The 22,150-nt window shown below is 47.9% G+C and overlaps 1 protein-coding gene across 1 annotated transcript in view; it reads left to right on the forward strand.

Moving 5' to 3' along the window:
- Positions 1-22,150, forward strand: part of LOC112118288 (acid-sensing ion channel 2) — a 1,160,041-nt gene that overhangs the window by 1,096,769 nt on the left and 41,122 nt on the right. Inside the window, exons 4-5 of the mRNA XM_026654764.1 lie at positions 10,817-10,967; positions 17,609-17,665. Coding sequence (XP_026510549.1) covers positions 10,817-10,967; positions 17,609-17,665 — 208 coding nt within the window. The remainder of the gene's footprint in view (positions 1-10,816; positions 10,968-17,608; positions 17,666-22,150) is intronic.

A 22,150-nucleotide genomic window follows, 5' to 3' on the forward strand; every position in this document is an offset into this window, starting at 1 on the left:
CAGAAGCTCCAAAATGGGCATAATAGCTGGAGGTAGCCCTTTCCGTCTGGGCCATCCCTTCCTCCTGCTGAGACCCAGAGCAGCTGTGAGGAGAGGGAGCCTGGAGACGTAGGAGGGCTGGGGACTCGCACGTAATCGGGGCCGGGGGGGGAGGTAGGGAACACAAGCCAGCAGAGCAGGGGATGGAGGGGCCGTGGGAGCAGGACACACCACAGCATGTGTGATCCAAGCTTCAAGGAGTCAGGACCCAGCTAGATGTTCACTTATCCAAACCCTTCCAGAGGTTTATCCCAGGGATTCCCCTTACCCTTCTCCTCCCTCTTCTCCCCCATCCCTTTTCCTGATTAATAGTCCTTGTCATTTTAGTCTCTCCTGTTATGGCCATCTGTCCCCCCCCCATAGCTAGTTTCCATTACCCTTCTCCGGGCTCTTCCTGCTTCTGCAACGTTCTTTCAGAGACAATGGGTCTGTCTACACAGCAAAGAAAAACCCGCGGCTGGCCAGGCACAGCTGACTCAGGCTCGGGCTCTGGGGCTGTTTCATTGCTGTGGAGACTCCCGGTCTCGGGCTGGCGCTGAGCTCTGGGACCCTCCCACCCCGCAGGGTCCTAGACCCTGGGCTCCAGCCCAAGCCCAGATGTCTACACAGCAAAGGAACAGCCCCACAGCCTGAGCCCCACAGCCCCCCGTCTACATTGCTGTGTAGACCCACCCACTATGTCCGTAACAGAGCCCCGTGCTAGAGCCCATCCTGGATAGCGCAGTTTAGAATAACGGGACCATTATCCTCTATCCCATTCTGAACGCAGGATCCTAACATCCTTGCTGCCTGGACTGGCCTCCCGCATTCTCCCCACAGAGGCTGTGGCTAATGCAGATGCCGCCCATGAGTACAAGTGCTTTAAACCGCTACTTCAGATGTGCATTTTGCCACACGGGTTGAATCTCAGCCCTCCCCCCACCCCCCCATGTGCCTGCTGATCTACTTCCATGTCACGGGACTCGGTGATTCCAGAAGGAATTTGGGGCGTGTGGCGTTGATATTAGAGAGACGAGGTGTCAATTCCAGGAGAGGAAAAGCTGCTTCTGTAATGAGCCAGCCACTCCCAGTCTCTATTCAAGCCCAGATTAATGGTGTTAAATTTGCAAATGAAGTTTAGTTCTGCTGTTTCTCTTTGAAGTCTGTTTCTGAAGTTTTTTTGTTCAATGATAGTGACTTTTAAATCTGTAATAGAATGACCAGGGAGATTGAAGTGTTCACTTACTGGCTTTTGTATGTTACATAAATCGGTTAGTCTTTAAGGTGCCACCAGACTCATTGTTGTTTTTGTAGATACAGACTAACACGGCTACCCCCTGTTATAAGTACCCAATGCCTGTGCCTGATGGATTGTATAGTAGCAGTTTCTCACTCAACAGTCTGCATCCTGCTTCCACCTGTCATTTCTCTCGCCTACATCTGGTATTTTCAGAGATGTTGGAAAGTGCTTAAAAGCAGCACACTAGAACCAAGCCTCAGGGCTGTAGGATCATGGCCCATTCCCATGTGTTCCTTTAAAAAACCAAGAATGTGATTAATATTATCCCTTAAAAAGCTTTCCTCCATCAACCGATACACTCCGCCAGGAAGAAATAGTCTGTGTTTGAAGCAAAGTATGTCGAAACTGTGGCCGCTTTCAAAAACAAAAAAAAAGCATGATGCTACTTTCTGCTCTCTACCCCAGAATACTGCAAAGGGGTTAAAAGTAGACGCGATAGATGGTAAACATTGCTAGGTACCAGCCGTGAGAAGGGTAAGGTAGATATGGCCATGGGAACTGTGGCCTAGGCTCCGAAATAGAAACATTTTATGGGCTGAATGAGGTGAGTTTTGTTTTTCGCACATCTGTGGGTCTGCTCAGGGCATGGTAAATAATAATAAAATGATAATAATAATTAATACTTTATTATTATTTACGTATTATATTGCAGTAGTACTTAGAAGCCCAGTCATCGACCAGCGCCCATTGTGCCATGCACTGTACAAACACAGAACATAATGATTTCCCCTGCCCCAGCATGGCACCGATAACCCAGAAGCAAACGTGTCACCTCTGGCTGGGATGTGGTCTAAGTAAACTCAGCAGAGTTGGGCGTACTCAGTATGTTGATGCTCGGAAGGTGATGTTATTCCGCGTGCGGGTGCTGTTTTCTCTAAGCCAGTACCCTAGACTGTGTTCTGCAGCTGGATCTGTTGAGGAAGAAGGAGCCGTTTTCTTATGGTGTCACTTTTCCATGTAGAACTGGGAGAAGAAAGAGGGAGTTCTTCAGAGACACCGCTCCTTGAGACAATGTTATTTCAGAAAGCAACAGAGGGTCCTGTGGCACCTTGCATCTGAAGAAGTGAGGTTCTTACCCACGAAAGCTTATGCTCCCAATACTTCTGTTAGTCTTAAAGGTGCCACAGGACCCTCTGTTGCTTTTTACAGATTCAGACTAACACGGCTACCCCTCTGATACCTGTTATTTCAGAGTTGACCTTTCCTTGGTTTACCTATCTCCATGTGGCACTCGCTCGTCATTAGATCGCCCTTTGTCTCGCCTGTGTGTCTCACAAACTCCAGGGGACACAAGTTCTTTCTTTCACTTGGTCATTTATGGGGTGTGCATGAGACATAGGTGTTGGACCTAGGGGTGCTGGAGGGGCTGCTGCACCCCCTGGCTTGAAGTGGTTTCCATCATATACAGAGTTTGCCGCTTGGTTCAATGGATCTCAGCCCCCCCACTGTACACATTTATCCCAGCACCTCTGACATGAGACTGAGCAGTCTGGAAATCAAAATAAAGCGATTAGATGGGAATTGTCAACAGGCTGGTGCCCGCAATTCTCCATTTGCTCTCTCGGCTACGCGACAGTATTCGATTGTTGCAACAGGAGACTTGTAATACAGCCTGGGCTGGGTTCTGTGGCTTGCGCTCAGTTCTTGCAAAATTGTCATTGATGATTATATTGAGAGTTTTATAGGAACTGAGCAAGAACACCAGGACTGGGCAGTGCCTGAGCCGGCTTTGTAATGAGCCAAATCCCAGGCTGTCACATTGCACCAAGGAGGCATTGATCTGAAGAGCTGGATTTGAGGACTGCAGTCCTGTGGCTTTGTTCAGATTTGCCGTGGAGACTCAGAGAGACTTTTACTGAACGCATTTAATATCTCTAATTAAATGTATTAACGAAGGTGGTTGAAATTCACTTTGCGGCTGTCAAGCAACCCATGAGCACTAAGCCGTGCGTCTCTGGGTCCTGGGGGTGCCTTAAATCAAGTCGCTGAGAGCCCACAATGAGGTCCGTCATGCTGGACTTTGTTATCATGGCTTCACTGAATAGGTATCCTGAGCAAACAGCGCTAGTTAAACTAGCAAAGCGCTATCCCAGCATGCCCTGGGCTCTGTGTCAAACCCAGGATAGATTCCCTGGGGCTGGGCTTTCTTTCCATTGCTGCAGAGTCCCAATGGGGAATCTGGAGAGAGAAGTCAGAAGGTAGAAATAAGGCACAAGATTGTAACTTGACATTGATTAGCCTCGCTTATTTCCAGTCTGACTTCGTCTGGCTTCAGCTTCCAATCATTGTCTTTTGTTCTGCCTTTGTCTGCTAAAGTAAAGAGCCCTCTGCTATCAGAGATCTCTTCGCCATGGAGGTACTTACACACCGTGACCAAAAGACCTCTCCGCCTTCTCTTGGATAAAGGAAATAGATGGAGCTTCTTTCATCTCTCCCTGGAAGGCAGCTTTCCCAGACCTCATATCACTCTTGTAGCTTTTCTCTCAACCTTTTCAAGTTTGTCAACATCCTTTTCAAAGTGTGGACACCAGAACCGGGGGCAGGATCCAGTAATGGCCTCACTAATGCCCTATACAGAGGTAACACCACCTCCCTGCTCCTCATCTACATTACTTTGTTTAGAAACCCAAAGATCAAGTCAGCTTTCTAAGCCACCGTACTGCACAGGAGCTCACTTTCAATTGGTTTCCACGAGGAACCTTACATCTCTTTCAGCACCAGGCTACAGAGTCTCTGCCGGCACAACCTGCTAGTGTAGACACAGCATACGCCAACAGGAGGCGTTTTTCTGCTGACGGGAATCCCACCTTCCTGAACGACATTAGCTATGCCACCAGAAGAACTCCTCTGTCAGCATAGCTGCCTCTACACTGGGGGGGCTTGTCTTCATTGCCGTATTGGCTAGGTTCACACCCCTGGCTGACATAGCTATTCCAGTAAAGGTAGTAAGTGCAAACCAGCTCTCACTGCTTTCCAAAATACAGCTCCACCCCCCATCTGGAGAAGAGAAGACCGAGAGGGGACATGATAACTGTTTTCAAGTACATAAAAGGTTGTTACAAGGAGGAGGGAGAAGAATTGTTCTTAACCTCTGAGGATGGGACAAGAAGCAATGGACTTAAATTGCAACAAGGGAGGTTTAGGTTGAACATTAGGAAAAACTTCCTAACTGTCAGGGTGGTTAAGCACTGGAATAAATTGCCTAGGGAGGTTGTGGAATCTCCATCATTGGGGATTTTTAAGAGCAGGTTAGACAAACACCTGTCAGGAATGGTCTAGATAATGCTTAGTCCTGCCATGAGGGCAGGGGACTGGACTAGATGACCTCTCGAGGTCCCTTCCAGTTCTATGATTCTATGATCTTGTAAGTGTAACCTACATTCTTTGTTCTTAGATGATTGTCCTTGCATGGCCTGCATTAAAGCGTGTGTTGTTCAAATGAGCCCGCCTTACCAAGCGAGGGAGCTCGCTCTGTGAAACTGGCCTGACCTTATCAGCATTTACCACTCCACCAATTTTTGTGTCATCCCCAGACTTTATGAGAAATGGCTTTATATTTTCTTCCCGATCTATAGATTGCAAGTGGAACAAAAGAGCTACCCTCTTCAAAAGCGAATAGATAGTTAGCTGCAGTGCAGCGAAGGCCTTATTATTGATTATTTCCGGTGGTTGAGCTTTCAGAAGTATGCTGGGCCTTCTCCAGAGACACGCTGGCAGGGGAGATGGATTAGAAGACAGAGAGAAACTAAAGGATGAAAACACGCTCCGATAGCCTAAAATTCCACCTGCCCTACAATAAAGTCTTTTTTTGCTGGAATGCATTGTTATCCACCTATGAAAGAGGCTATCTAAAGAGGAACCTCGGTAGTATATGGGTTTTGCATACTGCTCTTTTACAGACAGAATCGTGGGTTCAAATCCTGCATTAGCTCAAATGGGAAAATCGATTTGCTCACCAAAATCTGCTGGAGCGTAGCCCAGAATCACCTCTTAGTTAGGTAGGGGGATCGGCCAGGGCTGCGCAAGGACCCTGAAGCAGCCGGGAAGGACTGGGAATCTCAAGTGAGGTACACTGGAGGAGCTGTGTTTGTGCAGGCCCGCGAACTACAGGGCAAGGCAGGGATGCATTGCAGAGCTGGCCAAGGCGTGCCCAGCCTGAGTCCTCCGCTTCCCCAGCTGCCTTGAGAAAATGCGCTGGCTCCCTTTCCAGCTGGTAACGCTTTTTCCAGCAGCTCCATTTCCCTGTCCTTAGCGGCTGCTTCGGTGTTTCAGGCTTGTTTCCTCGGTCCACAGGGTTTTTCACAAAGAGAATTTCATTCCAGCTCGTCTCCGCTGGGAGCCCTTTATACTTTACCCCTCTCTGTGCTCACCAGCTTCCGTAATGGCCCCATTTCCTGCAGGCCAGGGCCAGGATCACCCACGCAGCTGCCAACTTTTGCAAATCTCTTACAGGTGTTCAGGGTCCTGGCCAAAGATTGCAGCCTGTGGGCGTTTCACTACCCTACTGGCCTCATGCTACCAGGAGCAACTGAATTGAGCAGCCAAGCATCCTGCTGGACATGGCTTCTCCCTCCCCCCACCTCCGGCATGCCCCTGGTGTGCTGTTCTCTGTGCACAGAGCAAAGATCTCAGGGGGCAGCAGGAAGAAATAACCCAATAAAGGATGATCTGGAAGTCCGGAGAGCCGGGTGCGCTTTGCGGCTCTGCCACTGACTTGCAGCATGATCTCGGACAAGTCATTTTGCCTCTCTGGGCCTCAGTTTCCCCATCTACTAACTGGGGATAATACTGCTGCCCTCACAGGTGCTCAGTTGCTACAATGGTGAGCCTATAAATAAATAACGAATAGATGAACCACTAGAACTGAAATCAGAATCGGGCCAGTACGTCCAGGGAAAGTGCCTCATTCGGGATCGCATCATAGAATAATAGAATATCAGGTTTGGAAGGGACCTCAGGAGGTATCTAGTCCAACCCCCTGCTCAAAGCAGGACCAACCCCCAACTAAATCATCCCAGCCAGGGCTTTGTCAAGCCGGGCCTTAAAAACCTCTAAGGAAGGAGATTCCACCACCTCCCTAGGGAACCCATTCCAGAGCTTCACCACCCGACTAGTGAAAAAGATTTTCCTAATATCCAACCTAGACCTCCCCCACTGCAACTTGAGACCATTACTCCTTGTTCTGTCATCTGCCACCACTGAGATACTTGCCCATGACACCAAATTAAATAGAGCAGTCAACATGGTCCTAGTAGCCCCTGAAATTCCCCAGGCTTTGGGTTATTCAGCTGTGCTCTGAAACGTAACATCATGAAGAGCTGCGGAAAAGAATCTAGTCTTGAATCCAATGTGAGGTTCATAATGGACACGGGGAATGAGTCAGACCCTATTCAGTATTCAGGGCTTTCTGCTGGGTCACGCTGAGTGCCTCCTTCAAAGTCCTGAGCAACCTCAGATCCCATTGGAATTGAGGATGTTCCGTGCTTTGCTAGGTTAGGGCATTAAACAGTATTGCTTAACCCGTCAGGAAAACCTTGGATTGGAAGTGAGCAGTGAAGAGTGAAGGTCCCTAAAAGGGTGTATGGATCCACAGAGCTCTTGCAGCAGTTGCAAACAGCCAGGGGGGGGGAAACAGTGCAAGATGTAGGTGGAATCCACACCACTGGAACTGACTGGGTGGCACAGTCCAATTGCAATCACCATCTGACCCCTAGCACGGCTATCAGCCAAAGGGGCAGAAATGGGAACACTTTCATCAAAATCTAAAGCAGCTGCATGCCAGAAAGCACTTGGGAAATGGGTTTTATGGGCTTTAAACGCTCCAAAATATGCTCCTTCTTTCAAGACATATGCAGTCCTGACCTCTGGGCATATTCCACACCACGGGCACTCTCCTCTCCCAAGCAGGGCCCTGCCTGTGCATTTTCTGATCCACACAGAGTCATAAAGTTTATAACCACCTGAGAGAATCTGTCAGCTTACTACAGTGCATGAATTTCCCCTTGAAGTACTATCTGTAATTTCTCATGACACAAACCCCCGAAAGCGCGGGATTCATCAGGACGCTGCCTTCCATCTCACAGCTGCTGTACAAGAAACATCAACTATCATCCAGAGATACTGTCATGATGACAAGGAGTAAAGATTCATTTTAAAACTTACCTAGATCTTTATGGCTACAGGAAGGATTTTGTCAGGAATTTAGCCCATCCAGGAATTGCACCTAAACACTACAGACTGCTCTCCCAAGAGGCAATACGTTTAGTGAGTTAACAAAGCCAGGTGATGCTGCGGGACTAGTGGGTCTGTGGTTACTTACTGCTCTGAACTCCTGCACAAGAGACCTGCTATGTTTCACGGCACACCATCGGAGAAATTCGATAAAAACATAGAATACTCTTGCTGGAAGGTTGCAACGCAACACAACTTTATTTCTCAGAAATCAGAATGATAACACACAAGAACCCAAAACAGCGTGAGACAAAACAGGCTGCTCCCCAGAAAACAGAGAGGCACAACCCATCTTAGTCTAGGCTGACTGGCTGCTAATCATCTCATATTTCTCTAAAGAGCCCTAGCTTGCAAGCAGGACCAGGAAACCCCCTGACATTTGAAGTGGTGCTTGCAATTCTTACCCAATCCTCGAAATACCACAAGACCTGGGTTTGATACTGCCTTGGTCCCAGACCTGGCAAGACAGAATACTCAGCCGCTGTTGTGCACCACTCCACAGTCGCTGCTTCTGCTTGATGAAGGAGCAGCAGAGATCAGTGCTGTAGGGAGCCTTTCCAGTCCTCCCCTCATGCTGATGGGAACAGGGTGTCTAGCGACGTCCCTGCTCCCTGTCAGGGTTACCAACCCCAGTGCCTCATTGAGTTTTCTGTAACCTCTGCAAAGTGGTCACCTGAAGGAGCTCCCTGGGGAAGTGAAACTGTCCACAGGGGCTGCCCCATCCCCCAGGCCTCTCAGGGGGTGACGCTTGACCCACCCTGCAGTAGGGGTGTGGCCCAGCTACGTAATCACCTATTGAGATGTAATAACGGAATGATCTGGTCCGTGAGGGGAAGTTATTGTCTATTGGGTTATAAGAGTTTCCTGTGTGAATGTGTTGTTCTAGCTTAATAAGGGGGAGAGGAGGGAAGCAGTACACTGGATCCAGATAAGCAACCTCTGAACAAACTCTTGGGCGCCAATTACAAGAAGCTGTTTAGCTTCGAAGATCTTATATCTTGTCTCCAACAAGCTACAAGCCTTGTTATGCCAGTGCTGGGAACTTACAGGTTAAAAGGCCAGAAAGGGACTTGATTCCTGTGAAGGGGGTGACCAAAGGAACAGCTGTTAAAGGATTCTCTCGCCCAAGGCTGAGAGAGAAATGGTTTGTGATTAAGGGAACAGATTCTGCCAGAGAGACCCTAGCAGTCTGGGGGTCTATAGGCAGCTTAGACCTCTCAGGATCTCCACGTGGAAGACGGTTAGACACCTGCTATGCTAGACGTGCCTGTAGTCTGGTTTATTGTTTTACAATCTGGTTTTCTTTGAAATGCTTTTGTTTGGAGAAGTGATGCCTTGCTTTAAGGTGGCTGTCTGGTCACTGGGTACCACTTTCATTGTCCCAGAACGGGACATAAATCGGACCTGGTGGATGATCACGGGCGATACAGCCCGGGCCCAGTCTGGGACGGGAGAAGTGCAGGGTTCCATCCTGAGACATGAGGTGTGCTTGGGGGGACCAGGATGGTTGACACCCTGCACTAGGCCTCCCAGTCAGACCACCCACCCCATAAGTCCCCAGCCCTTCCTGTACAGAGTCAGATCCATAGAAGAAGGGGGAAGGGGCGGGGGTGTTGGTTGACTGTCCACCTAAACTATCCCCTGCTGCTGCCCTGTTCCCCACCCCCACACGCCCCAGGGACAGCCGTCCGTTTTTCACTTTGATAATCTGCTCACCCTAGATGGGACGGCCCCAGCCACAGAAGGCGTGGCAGGGAGGAGTCACTCCATTAAACGCAGCAGGATACATGAGCTGTAGCCCACTACTGAGTGTGCCCACAGGGCCCCTCTTGTGCCTGATCCACCGAGCATGTGAGTCTGTTACAGCCCCAGCTAGAGAGGCTGGGCCCTTGAGCTGGAGAGAAACAGCCTCCCCTCAAAAAACATTCCCCTGAAGACACTGAAAAACCGGTTAATTTCATGCAAAACAGGGACTGGTGTCAGAAGGAGGCTGTGTTGTATAAGCCGGCTGGGCTGCAAATCCCCAAGAGATTGGCCAGGAGTTTCAAAAGCGCCCAGTGATTCTGGGGACCTGAATTCTTCGTCGCCTGATTTGGCTCTCAGAAGGTGCTGGGCACCCCCGGCGCCGTGCGGTATCAGTGGCAGCTGCAGGAGCTCAGCGCCTCGGTGAATCAGACCCGACTTGCCTTACCCCAAAAGCTGAGACACTCAGAATCGCTGGACAGTTACAAAATAACAGAGCTGTACTCTTTGTTGGGAATAATAACAACTCCTGTCTCGGAGAGAGTTTGTTCATTCCTTGATCGCAGAGCAGGGGAGTATCATTATCCCCAGGTCACAGATGGGGAAACTGAAGCGCAAGGAACGGGGGGATGAGGGAGAGTGACTTGTCTAAGGTCACCTAACAAAGCAGTGGCAAAGTCAGGGGTAGAATCCAGGCCTCCTGAGTCCTGCGCCAACACGCCATCCACTAGGCCACACTGCCTCCCTAAAGCACAGCTCCCAGTGCCTCCCACGTGGGGTTCAGGACCCCATCTGGAGCTGTTCAAATTTGCCTACCTCATCCCACCGCTGCATGGCTGTTGGCCTGCATTGTCAAAGGGGACGAGTGACTCTGGCTGCCCTAAAAAGGTCTCAAATTGGGCACCCAAAACACGAGGCGCCAAGAATCTCTAGTCACCTTGGCAAACGCAGGCCGCTGCCTTTTACCTGAGTCCCAGGCAGCTCCGCTCCCCCACTGCTAAATGGCATCGCCGAAGCAAACCATTCTTGGGGAAATTGTTCCTGGGCTGGTTGGGTGGTTTTTTCTGGGAACCTACCAGTTTCTTCCGCACCACAGCAAGGGAGATCTGCCTGCCAAGGGCTGCCTGCCTGTTCTGTTTTGTGATGTGTCACTACACTTAGGTCTCTTCCCTGGCAGAGCAGAGTGGAGTCCCCAAGTCCCACTCCCCTTTAGCAGTACAAAACTCCATCAGTGACTGTGCATGCTCCTAACATTGGCTAGCTGCTGTGTCGGCCTCCCGCTCAGTCCCCACTTAACACAGCCATTGTGCTATTACAGTCCTGCTCTCGTCCTTCACCCAGCGGGGCTCCTCTATCTCGAAGGGCCCGACACAATGAGAGAGACACACACACGCAGCGCCTTGCTCGCCGCCAGGATCTGTTAAAGAGCAAAGCTTCCCCTTCACACATCTTCCCCCAAGCGCCTTCTACGCTGCGGCTGATGCCTGTGATCTACTAACAGCCGGCTCTTTCTGTCTCTTGCAGCTGACCTACCTGCCCCCTCCGTGGGGCGAGTGTCGCTCGTCGGATGTGGGGTTAGACTTTTTCCCCGTATACAGTATCACGGCTTGCAGGATTGACTGTGAAACCCGCTACATTGTGGAAAACTGCAACTGCAAAATGGTCCACATGCCAGGTCAGTCTGTGTTGGGGATGCGTGGAACGGACCTGAATGCGTGTGGTTGGGCTGATGCCTTAGGCTCTTGTTTTGGCAGTAGGACAGTAGCCCCATCATCTCAGGTGGGACCTGGAAGCCCTGATGTGGTGGGCTCCCCAGGGTACTTTTCGGGACCGCAAGGGTTTGCTCTGGTGCCTCCCACAGGGCGCTGGATGGTGTCTGCATTTCAGTGGTGACGTCTGCAGCCTCCACAATGAGACAGGGTTGCGGGATCAAGCTCGGCGCTTGGAAGGGGCTGTGTACGTGCCAACGGTTCATCTTTAAAAGCCCTTGCTTGTGAAGGGAGCCAGGCTGGCCTAGTGGCATGAGCATTGACCTGGCACTCAGGAGAGTTGAATTCTCACCCTCGCTCTACTGCTGACTTCCTGGGTGATCCTGGGCAAATCAGTACCCCTCCCCGTGCCTCAGTTTCCCCAGTGATAAAATGGGGGTAATAATACTGACTCCCCCCTCCCCCCTGTGTAAAGTGCTTTCATATCTACTGATGGAAAGTGCTAGATGAGAGCTAGGCATTATTATTATGTTGCTTCCTGTCACTCTGTACGACAGAGAGACATGATTTATCCCACTGGCCGCCTGGACCTTGAGGCCTGGCTCTGCTCGGCTACTTTGTACTGCTCCAAGTGGCACAAAGCAGCCAGAAACACAGCCCCTCTGGCTCCCCATGGGTTCGCCCTGCCTAGGGGCAGTTCCTGGATGTTGTACAGATGCTGCAGTAGTGGCATTTTGCCCAGCCTAGAGCATGTGGCCAGAGTGCTCCCAGGAGCCCCAGCTGGCAGAATGTCCCCTTGGAGCAGGACTGGCTCCTGGCCAGCCTCAACAGCTGCCTTATGCCACCCCCACTCTGTACTGCATTGAGCACAAAAGTTGGAGACCAACCTTTCCTTTGTCCCAACCTCACTGGTCCGCCTGTCGCACAGAATCCAGGCCCGTAGGACATCACACCTAGGTGCGGACTGGCTCTGCTGAGCAAGGAAGATTAATAGATTCCTGCCCCTACCCATAGCATCCCAGTAGTCATTACGGTGCGGGGTAGACTCCTGACCCCCATTGATGCCAATGCCAAAGCACCGATTGATTTCAGTGGGGCCAGGATTTCACCCCAGGTGCCTGAAGCAGGTGTTTAGGCTAGAAACTGCTAGAGGGTTTAGGCTCAGTTCATGTACACGAAGTAGGCTGCAAGGCTGCTGCTGTCTCTCTGAACCCAGGGCTCCTGCAGGATCTCAGGAGCCTAGAGTGTGTTTGCAGTTAAAATTCATCACTACATATGAAGGAAACACTCACCGGAAACACTAGGGAAGCACTACTATTATTAGCCAATAGTGAGGGGGGATTTGATTGTTAGAACTATAGATAGTTGGGTTTGTATTAGAAATATAGTTACTGGACTGGGAGAACCACATGGTGAATTGCCTGCTGGGATTGAAGGTTGCAGATCTCGCTTAGACATCTAGACATTTAGACAGACTTTTGGGCAGTGCTGGGGAGAAGCCAGCAGTCGTGGTTCATGTAGGTACCAGTGACATAGGTGAATGGTAAGAGAAAGGTCTTGGAGGCCAAATTTAGGCTGCTAGGTAAGAGATTAAAGTCCATGTGCTCAAGGTGTCATTCTCTGAAACACTTCCAGTTCCACGTGCAGGGCCAGAACTTCAGGGTCTCAATGCATGGATGAGACGACGATGGTGTTGGGAGAAGGGATTTAGGTTTATTAGGAACTGGGGAATCTTTTGGGAAAGGAGAAAGGATGGGCTCCACCCAAACCAAAACAGAACCAGATTGTTGGCATGGAAATTTAAAAGGTTGTAAAGGAGTTTTTAACTAAGGGCCGGGGGAAAGCCAACAGATGCGGATAGAGACATTCCTTAGAGGAGGATTTATGAAAGGGGATACTCCATACCCAGGAAAGAGGAGAGGATAGTAGTTGATAACATACAGGTAGGAACTGAAGAGAAACAGTCAAATGAAAAAGAGTCCCATACAGTTACATCACATGAAGTCACCTTGAGGTCTTTAAACTACGATTTGAGGACTTCAATAACTCAGACATAGGTTAGGGGTTTGTTACAGGAGTGGGTGGGTGAGATTCTGTGGCCTGCGTTGTGAAGGGTGTCAGACTAGATGATCATAATGGTCCCTTCTGACCTTAAAGTCTATGAGTCTAACTAAATATTGACAAATTTTAACTGTGCTTGTACACAAATGCAAGAAGTCTAAATACTAAGATAGGTGAATGCCTGGTATTCAATGAGGATATTGTTATAAAACGCATCACAGAAACTTGGTGGAATGATGATAATTAAGGGGACACAGTAATACCAGGGTGCAAAATATAGCGGAATGTCAGAGTATCATAGAAGATCAGGGTTGGAAGGGACCTCAGGAGGTCATCTAGTCCAACCCCCTGCTCAAAGCAGGACCAACACCAACTAAATGAGCAGGTCAAACTGGTGATGGAGTGGCACTATCCATTAAAGAAAGCATAGAGTCAAATACAGTAAAATACAGTAAAAATCTTAAATGAATCAAACTGTACCATAGAACCTCTCTGGATAGAAATTCCACACTTGAATAATAAGCATATAACAGTAGGAATATACTACCGACCACCTGACAAGGATGGGGACTGTGAAATGCTTAGGGAGATTAGAGAGACTACAGAATAGAAAACCCAATAGTAATGGGGGATTTCCACTATCTCCTCATTAACTGGGAACACGTCACCTCAGGACGGGATGCAGAGATAATATTTCTAGATACCATTAATGACAGCTTCTTGGAGCAGCTAGTCCTAGAGCCCACATGGGGAGAGGCAATTATTTTCATTTAGTTCTAAGTGGAGCACAGGATCTGGTCCAGGAGGTGAATATAGCTAAATTGCTTGGTAATTGTGTCTATAATGTAATTAAAGTTAACATCTTTGTAGGGGGGAAAACACCAAAGAAACCCACCACAGTAGCATTTAACTTCAGAAAGTGGAACGGCACAGAAATGAGGAGGCTAGTCACACAGAAATTAAAAGGAACAGTCACAAGAGTGAAATGCCTGTGAGCTGCGTGGAAACTTAAAAAAACCCAACAGCACCAGGATAGAGGCTCAAACTATATGTATCCCCTAAATAAATACATAAAAATACTAAGAGGACAAAAAGAAATGCCACCGTAGCTAAACAACGGAGTAAAAGAAGCAGTTAAAAACAAAACAAAAGCTTTTGAAAATTGGAAGTCAGCTCCTACTGAGGAAAATAGAAGGGAGTATAAACTCTGGCAAGTCAAGTGTAAAGAGTATAATTAGGAAGGCCAAAAAAGAATTTGAAGAACAACTAGCAAAAGACACAAAAACAGCAAAAAATTGTTTAAGTCCCTCAGAATCAGGAAGCCTGCCAAACAATCAGTGGGGCCACTGGATGATTGAGGGTTCGTTATTCATTTTATACATAGCTTTGCAGACTCTAATGTGTTCTATACAGACTTTATCTGATTTATTCACATTTGTATGCATAAATTACACCAGAAAGGAACACTCAAGGAAGACAAGGCTGTTGAGGAGAAGCCAAATTAATTCTTTGCATCGGTCTTTACTGCAGAGGATGTGAAGGAGATTCCTACAGGTCAGCCATTCCTTTTAGGTGACGGAACTGTCCCAGATTGAGAACTGTCAGTAGATGTGGTTTTGTAACAAATTGATAAATTAAACAATAATAAATCACCACGACCAGATGGGATTCACCCAAGAGTTCTGAAGGAACTCAAATATGAAATTGAAGAACTACTGACTGTGGTATATAACTTATTGCTTAAATCAGCCTCTATATCAAATGACTGGAGGATAGCTAATGGAACCCCTATATTTTAAAAAGGCTGCAGAGGCAATCCTGGGCAATTACAGGCCAGTAAGCCTAACTTCAGTACCAGGCAAATTGATAGAAACTATAGTAGAGAACAGAATTATTAAACACATAGATGAACATGATTTTTTGGGGAAGAGTCAACACAGCTTTTGTAAAGGGAAATCATACCTCACTAATCTATTAGAATTTTTTTAGCAGGTTAACAAATATGTGGACAAGGATGATCTTTTGGATAGAGTGTACTTGGACTTTCAGAAAGCCTTCGACATGGTCCTCCACCAAAGACTCTCAAGCACATAAGGAGTCATGGGATAAGAGAGAAGGTCCTCTTATGGATCAGTAACTGGTTAAAAGATAGGAAATAAAGGGTAGGAATAAATGGTCAGTTTCACAGTGAAGAGAGGTAAATAGCGGCGTCCCCCATGGATCTGTACTGAGACCAGCGCTGTTCAACATGTTCATAAATTATCTGGAAAAAGGAGTAAACAGATGACACAAATTATTCAAGATAGTTAAGTCCAAAGCAGACAGTGAAGAGTTACAAAGGGATCTCACAAAAGTGGGTGACTGGGCAACAAAGTGGCAGTTGAAATTCAGTATTGATAAATGCAAAGTAATGCGCATTGGAAAACCTAATCCCAACTATATATACGGGGGGGCTGGAACAATTTGTATAGTGGGGGTGCTGAGAGCCTTTGAAACAAACTGTAAACCCTGTATATAATGGAAACCACTTCAAGCCTGGGGGTGCAGCAGCATCTCCCGCACCCCTAGTTCCAGGACCTATGTATACATCAAAAAGGATGATGTTTAAATTATCTATTACCCCTCAAGAAAGAGATCTTGGAGTCCTCGTGGATAGTTCTCTGAAAATATCCACTCAATCTGCAGCGGCAGTCAAAAAAGCGAACAGAATGTTAGGAACCATTAGGAAAGGGATAGGTAATAAGATAGAAAATATCATAATGCCGCTATATAAATCCATGGTACACCCAGACCTTGAATACTGTGTGCAGTTCTGGTCGTCCCATCTCAAAAAAGATATATTAGAATTGGAAAAGGTACAGAGAAAGACAACAAAATTGATTAGGGGGTGGAACAGCTTCCATATGAGGAGAGATTAAAAAGACTGGGACTGTTCAGCTTAGGAAAGAGACGACTAAGGGGGATATGATAGAGGTCTATAAAATCATCACTGGTGTGGAGAAAGTAAATAAGGCAGTGTTATTTATTCCTTCTCATAACACAAGAGCTAGGGGTCACCCAATGAAATTAATAGGCAGCAAGTTTAAAACAAACAAAAGGAAGTAGTTTTTCACACAATGCACAGTCAACCTGTGGAACTCATTGCCAGGGGATGTTGTTCAAGCTCAAAGTACAACTGGGTTCAAAAAAAGAATTAGATAAGTTCAAGGAGGATAGGGCCATCAATGGCTGCTAGCCAAGAGGATCAGGAACACAACCCCATGCTCTGGCTGTCCCTAAGCCTCCAACTGCCAAAAGCTGGGACTGAACAACAGGGGTTGGAGCACTTGAAAATTGTCCTATTCTGTTAATTTCCTCTGAGGCAGGTGGCAAGTCACGTTGGAAGCCAGGATACTGGGCTAGATGAACCAGTGATCTGAACCACTATGGCTATTCTTATGGATAATGGGGATTGGGAAATAAAGAAGCAGAAATTATTCTTACTCTCTTTGGGATGCATATCATTTGACTGTGGCCCCAGATGCAAACTACACTCTGCGATCAATTTATTCACCACTGAAATGCAGTCACCTCTGGGGGGGAGGAATGCAAAAGCTGATTAAAAACTCACAGCAACAGTGCGTAATAGTTTGTCATAGGAACTGAGGATACCATGCCCCATTGAAACTGCAAAGGGGATGTAATTACCAGCCCCCTACCCTTGTGAAAAGTGATGTGGGGTCATGAATGACTACCAATGGTCAGGGATTTTTTTTAATATCTCATCTCAAAGAAAGAGTGCCGCACAGTGCATCTCTAACGGAGTGTCAAGTCCTAGGACCAACGAACAGAGAGGCAGAGCTATTTCTTCTGATTCAGCCTGGCAGACAGACCAGATGAGCCCTATTAAGTTAAATTCAGAAGTATAGAGAGGTTGAGTGTCTCTCTGCAGAAGAAGAAACTAGGGACAATGAGGGAAAAAGCCCTCTTCAGGAAAACAGCCAAGTTCAGGGGAAAGCTTAGGTTTAGGATTTGTTTTGTTGTTTTTCAAGTTAACAATAAGTCCCTGGTGTGTGCATGCTGCGTTAGAAGCAGGTTCGGGAATGTCACCCACTTACAGATCCATAGCACCATGCCACAACCTCGTTTCAATTCTGAAAAGGTGCCACTTATTTAATCAGCAACACTGCAGCACCTGAATGATGCTCAGAGATCTCCCATCCAAATACCAACCTAGGGTAACCAAGCCTCAGCTGTAGGAGCTGACAAGCTGGACTAGCTATGGAAACCCTTATCCCATGTTATATGTGAAACAGCCAACTCCAGTATGCGATCTCCAGAGAGGTGCAGCCCAGGTGCAGATCAGACCCTGCCTCTCACCCTACTCTGCACACTGGCTGTGTAAGCCTCTTTACCTGCACCAGGTTATTGGCACTGTGTGTACAGACAAGAGGCTGCCTAATGCATGAATTCAGCTGCTTTCTTGCTGTAGTCGCTGGCCTTCCACCGTGCTCTGATTTCTGACTCCACGTGTTTCCCTCTTGTCTTGTGTTTCTTTTCTGTGCAGGGGACGCTCCGTTCTGTACTCCGGAGCAGTATAAGGAGTGTGCAGAGCCTGCGCTGGGTTAGTACACCGGAGGGGCTCGCCGGCTCGTTAGGGCTGTTTGGGATGGCCGGCCTGGCTCTTTGCAGAGTATAATGGCTGGGTCAGACTCCCCAAAGCTGCCTGTACCCTCTTTCCCACTGGGCCAGGATTCATCCGGCGAAGGCAGCAACGGGACCCTTTCTGACGGCAGCCGAAATGTCATTGCATGCAGGTTCCTCCAGTCCCGTAGGATCATGTTCTAACTTCATTCCGAGCCATTCTAAGCTGCACGCTTAGAGCTGAAGATGCCAGACTAAAGGACCACAGGCGCCATATTCTCACGCCGTGGGGACCCCTTGGCCACAGTTCGGAAGTGGCACATGGGACGTGCTGGGGAATTGGACTGCGGGGCAGGCCGAATAGAGAAAACACCCAATGGGATGGTGTAACTCCACTGACACAGAGTCACTGCTGTGTTGCCCGCCCCCTACCCCTTTCCTCAGCTGGGCCCTCTGCCTTCCTTTCAGGGGGTGGGAGGGGGTGTTAAAGATACTGGGCAGTTTCCCCAAACGTGCTGCAAAGGGCCACGTTCCCGGGGTTGTTCCCAGGTGATTGCAGGAGCTCTCAGCGGCACCGTGTTATTCTCCCCTGTGTCCGTGTACCTGGCAAAAGCTTGGGGCAGGGGCCTTCGAAGGTGAAACCTGCTACATTAGGAGCTCCCTTCTGATAGGAGAAGGGTAGGCACCTCAAGGGTAGTCCTGGCACTACCGTAATACACCTAATAGCAATAAAAATGTACACCACCTAGCACAGTGGGATCCTGAGCTACGACTGGGGTGCCTCGGTGCTACCATAATACACCTAAGACCAATAAAAATGTACAGAGCCTAGCACGACAGGGTCTTAGTCCAGAACTGGACTCCTTGGCACTACTCCAATACAAATAAATAATAATGAATATAGACTGCGTCGGATCTGTGCTCTCCATGTCCCAGCATGCAGCCACTTCCCACTCCGGCCCAGACAGTAATAGAAGCAGCTGCTTCTTGTCTTGACATGTTACTAAAAGAGCACTTCTGCCCAGCTCCTCCACAATGTTCAGCGCTGTGTAAATATTATGCCACGACTTATTAAAGGGGCCGTGGAGCATAGGATCCCAGGGGATTTCACAGCGTCTTCGCCCAACGGTAGCTGCCGTTGCTTCCCCAAGCTCTGAGGCATGCCTCCTTATGGACGGATGGAAATAGCTGGATAAAACTTTGTGTCCTGGAAGGGACAGAAACTTTACAGATCTCTGGTGAGAAGGGAGGGTACGTTATTCATTATTGCAGACTCTAATATGTTCTGTACAGACTTGATCTGACTTGTTCACATTTGTATGCATAAATTACACTAGAAACCAAGCAGTCCCAACCCAGCGGGAGCAGGAATCATGCCATGGGAACTAGGACAACTGAACCCTGGGCCTCAGATACACTCTGACCCCTAGGGATTCAGATAGCTGTTGGTTTAGAGAGACTCCATAGCTAATGTTATAACCAGGGTTCAGTGGCTAAGGGTATGTCTATACTTACGCGGTAGTTCGACAGCTGGCTATCGAACTTCCGGGTTCGATTTATCGCGTCTGGTCTGGACGCGATAAATCAATCCCGGCAGTGCTCGCCGTCGACTGCGGTACTCCAGCTCGGCGAGAGGAGTACCGCGGAGTCGACGGGGGAGCCTGCCTGCCGCGTGTGGACCGCGTCTGAACCGCGGTAAGTTCGAACTAAGGTATGTCGACTTCAGCTACGTTATTCACATAGCTGAAGTTGCGTACCTTAGTTCGAATTGGGGGGTTAGTGTAGACCAGGCCTAAGCCTCATTCTCTCTCTCTCTCTCTCTCTCTCTCTCTCTCTCATACACACACACACACACACACACACACATCTATTCTCCTGTAACCTTTAATGAGAATAACCTATTCCTGTTTTCTTATCTCTTCATTTTTTATTTTCTGCAATCTTGAAATTCGCAGTATTCCCCTCAGCCACTTCATTTCTGCAGTCAAAATCTGTTGTCATGGCTTTCTTCTGACTGCAGATTTCCGACCCGTACAGCACTATCAGTGTGACAGATAGCTCATATATGTTGATTTTTGGTTTATTGAAATGTCTTTAGCCTCCCAGATCATGCTGAGTTTTCCAAATGCATAAGTGGCTAATCCAATTCTTCTCTTTACATCATCTTCATACTTCCCTTTCTTCGATACCAGTCCTCCGAAAAAGTGGGCTGTAGCCCACGAAAGCTTATGCTCAAATAAATTTGTTAGTCTCTAAGGTGCCACAAGGACTCCTGTTCTTTTTGCAGATACAGACTAACACGGCTGCTACTCTGAAACCAGTCGTCTAAGGCACACCCATTTTCCCACTTGTTCTAGTTCTTCGTCTCTGAGTTTGACCTTTCCCTCTTTCTCTTGTCCTCCAACTGGTGTCATTTTGATCTTTGAGGGGGAGGGATAGCTCAGTGGTTTGAGCATTGGCCTACTAAACCCAGGGTTGTGAGTTCAGTCCTTGAGGGGGCCACTTAGGAATCTGGGGCAAAATCAGTACTTGGTCCTGCTAGTGAAGGCAGGGGGCTGGACTCGCTGACCTTTCAAGGTACCTTCGAGTTCTAGGAGATGGGATATCTCCATTCTCCAAGCTGATCTTCAACCCAGATTTTCTGCTTTCCTGGTCTACCTTGTCTGTAAACCCTCCTTGGTCAATGCTGTGTGGTCAATATCCAAGGTTATGCACTGTCCTCCCATTTCATGTCTCAATGCTACAGCCATCACTGTGTCCAGTACCAGGCTGAACAAATCCAGGGATAGAATGCATCCTGGTCTCACTTCCGTGGTTGGCCTGACCCACCCCATCAGCCTTTTTGTCTACTCTCACCACCCTCATCGACTTGCTGTAGACAGTCTCTGTTAGCTTCACCAGTTTTTCAGGGGTGCTGTACAGTCTTATAACTTACCACAAGCCTTTGGCCAAATGCTGTCAAAAGCCCATTTGAAGTCTCTAAAATGGTTGTAACAGGTTCGGTTGTGTACTATGTATTTCTCTAGTGTCTGTCTTATCACAAATAACTTATCTATTGTATTTCCGGGCTAGTTCCTCTGAAAGCGCCACTTCCACATTCCCCTTCTGCTACATCTTGGTGAATGCTTCTCCCGGCACACTCAATACGTTGAGTCCTCTGCAGTTCTCGCACTCCCTCGTATCTCCTTTTTTTGTAGAGCGATACTATAATTACTTTCCCCGGTTCGCTGGATACTTGCTCTTGTTTGTCGACCTGCTTGAATAGCTTGTGCATTGCCTTTACCGTATGTTCCTCACCTGCTTGGAGCAGCTCCGCAGTTACCTTGTCACTTCTCGGTGCCTTTTTGTTTTTCAAACGTTCTATTAAGATCTTAGCTTCTTCTTCTAAGAATTCCGGCATCTGCTCTCCCTCATTTGTGCTGGGACGCTTCTCCGGGGCTGTTTCCTCTACTACGTTCTGCACATTGTACGGCTCTTCAAAGTATTCTTTCCATCACTTATTCTTTCCTTGTTCGTCCTCGATTATTTGTTCTCACTTGTCTTTACCACCAACCTCTTCAATTCATATGTCCCACTCAGTTCTCTTATCTTGTGATACAACCTCTGTGTCACCGTTCTCTTTGCCTATTCTTCGCCTTCTTTGCATTGTTCGCTTACCCCAGTTGTTTCTGTGTCTCTTCACTTTTGGTTTTATCTTTATGGTGAGCCTTTATGGTGTACTCAGCTCTTAGACTCACATCCTCCTTTTTGTTCTTCTGTGCTTGTCACTCAACTGCAGCACTTCATCCGTTATCCTCCTTGGCCTTGTAATCCTAAACTTGTTCAGCCGCTCTCGTAATCCCATTTTTACGCTGTTCCTTGTCTCTTCAACGCTCGTTTCTTCATTCACCAGAGAGGTGATGTTTTCCGGCACATTCTTTCCTCATATCGGACTCTTTGAACTTGCCCATGTCATAGATTTCAGTTCTTGGCACTTTTCAGATTGCTCTCAGCCTCCACTTCATTGATGCCAGCAGTAACATTTGATCTGGTCTGATATCAGCCACAAATGATCTGCACAACAACACATTTGATTTCCGTCTGTGATTCACAAGCACAAAGTCTACCATGTTCTTCTTTTGCCCATCAGGTGATAGCCATGTCCACTTCCTCCACGGCTTGCTTCGTGGAAATAGCATGGTCATTGTCAGCAGATTGTTGCTTAGGCAGGAATTTAGTAGCCTTTCTCCTCTCCCGTTTTCTTCACCTAATCCAAATCTGCCTACTGCTCCAGCGCAGGAATGCCAGTCCTAGCCTACTTTCACATTAAAATCTCCCATCATCATAACATGTCTTGTCTTGAAACTTCTGGTATTGTTTTCTGTAGAGCGTTATAAAATTCATCGAGTTCTGGGGGCTGCTGAGGTCGGCACATGTAATTGTACTATTGTAACTCCATGAGATTTGATTCTGAATCTCACCTTCA

Source organism: Terrapene carolina, unplaced genomic scaffold, assembly GCF_002925995.2.
Source record: "Terrapene carolina triunguis isolate 2854851 unplaced genomic scaffold, T_m_triunguis-2.0 Scaffold193, whole genome shotgun sequence".
Lineage (NCBI taxonomy): Eukaryota > Metazoa > Chordata > Testudines > Emydidae > Terrapene > Terrapene triunguis.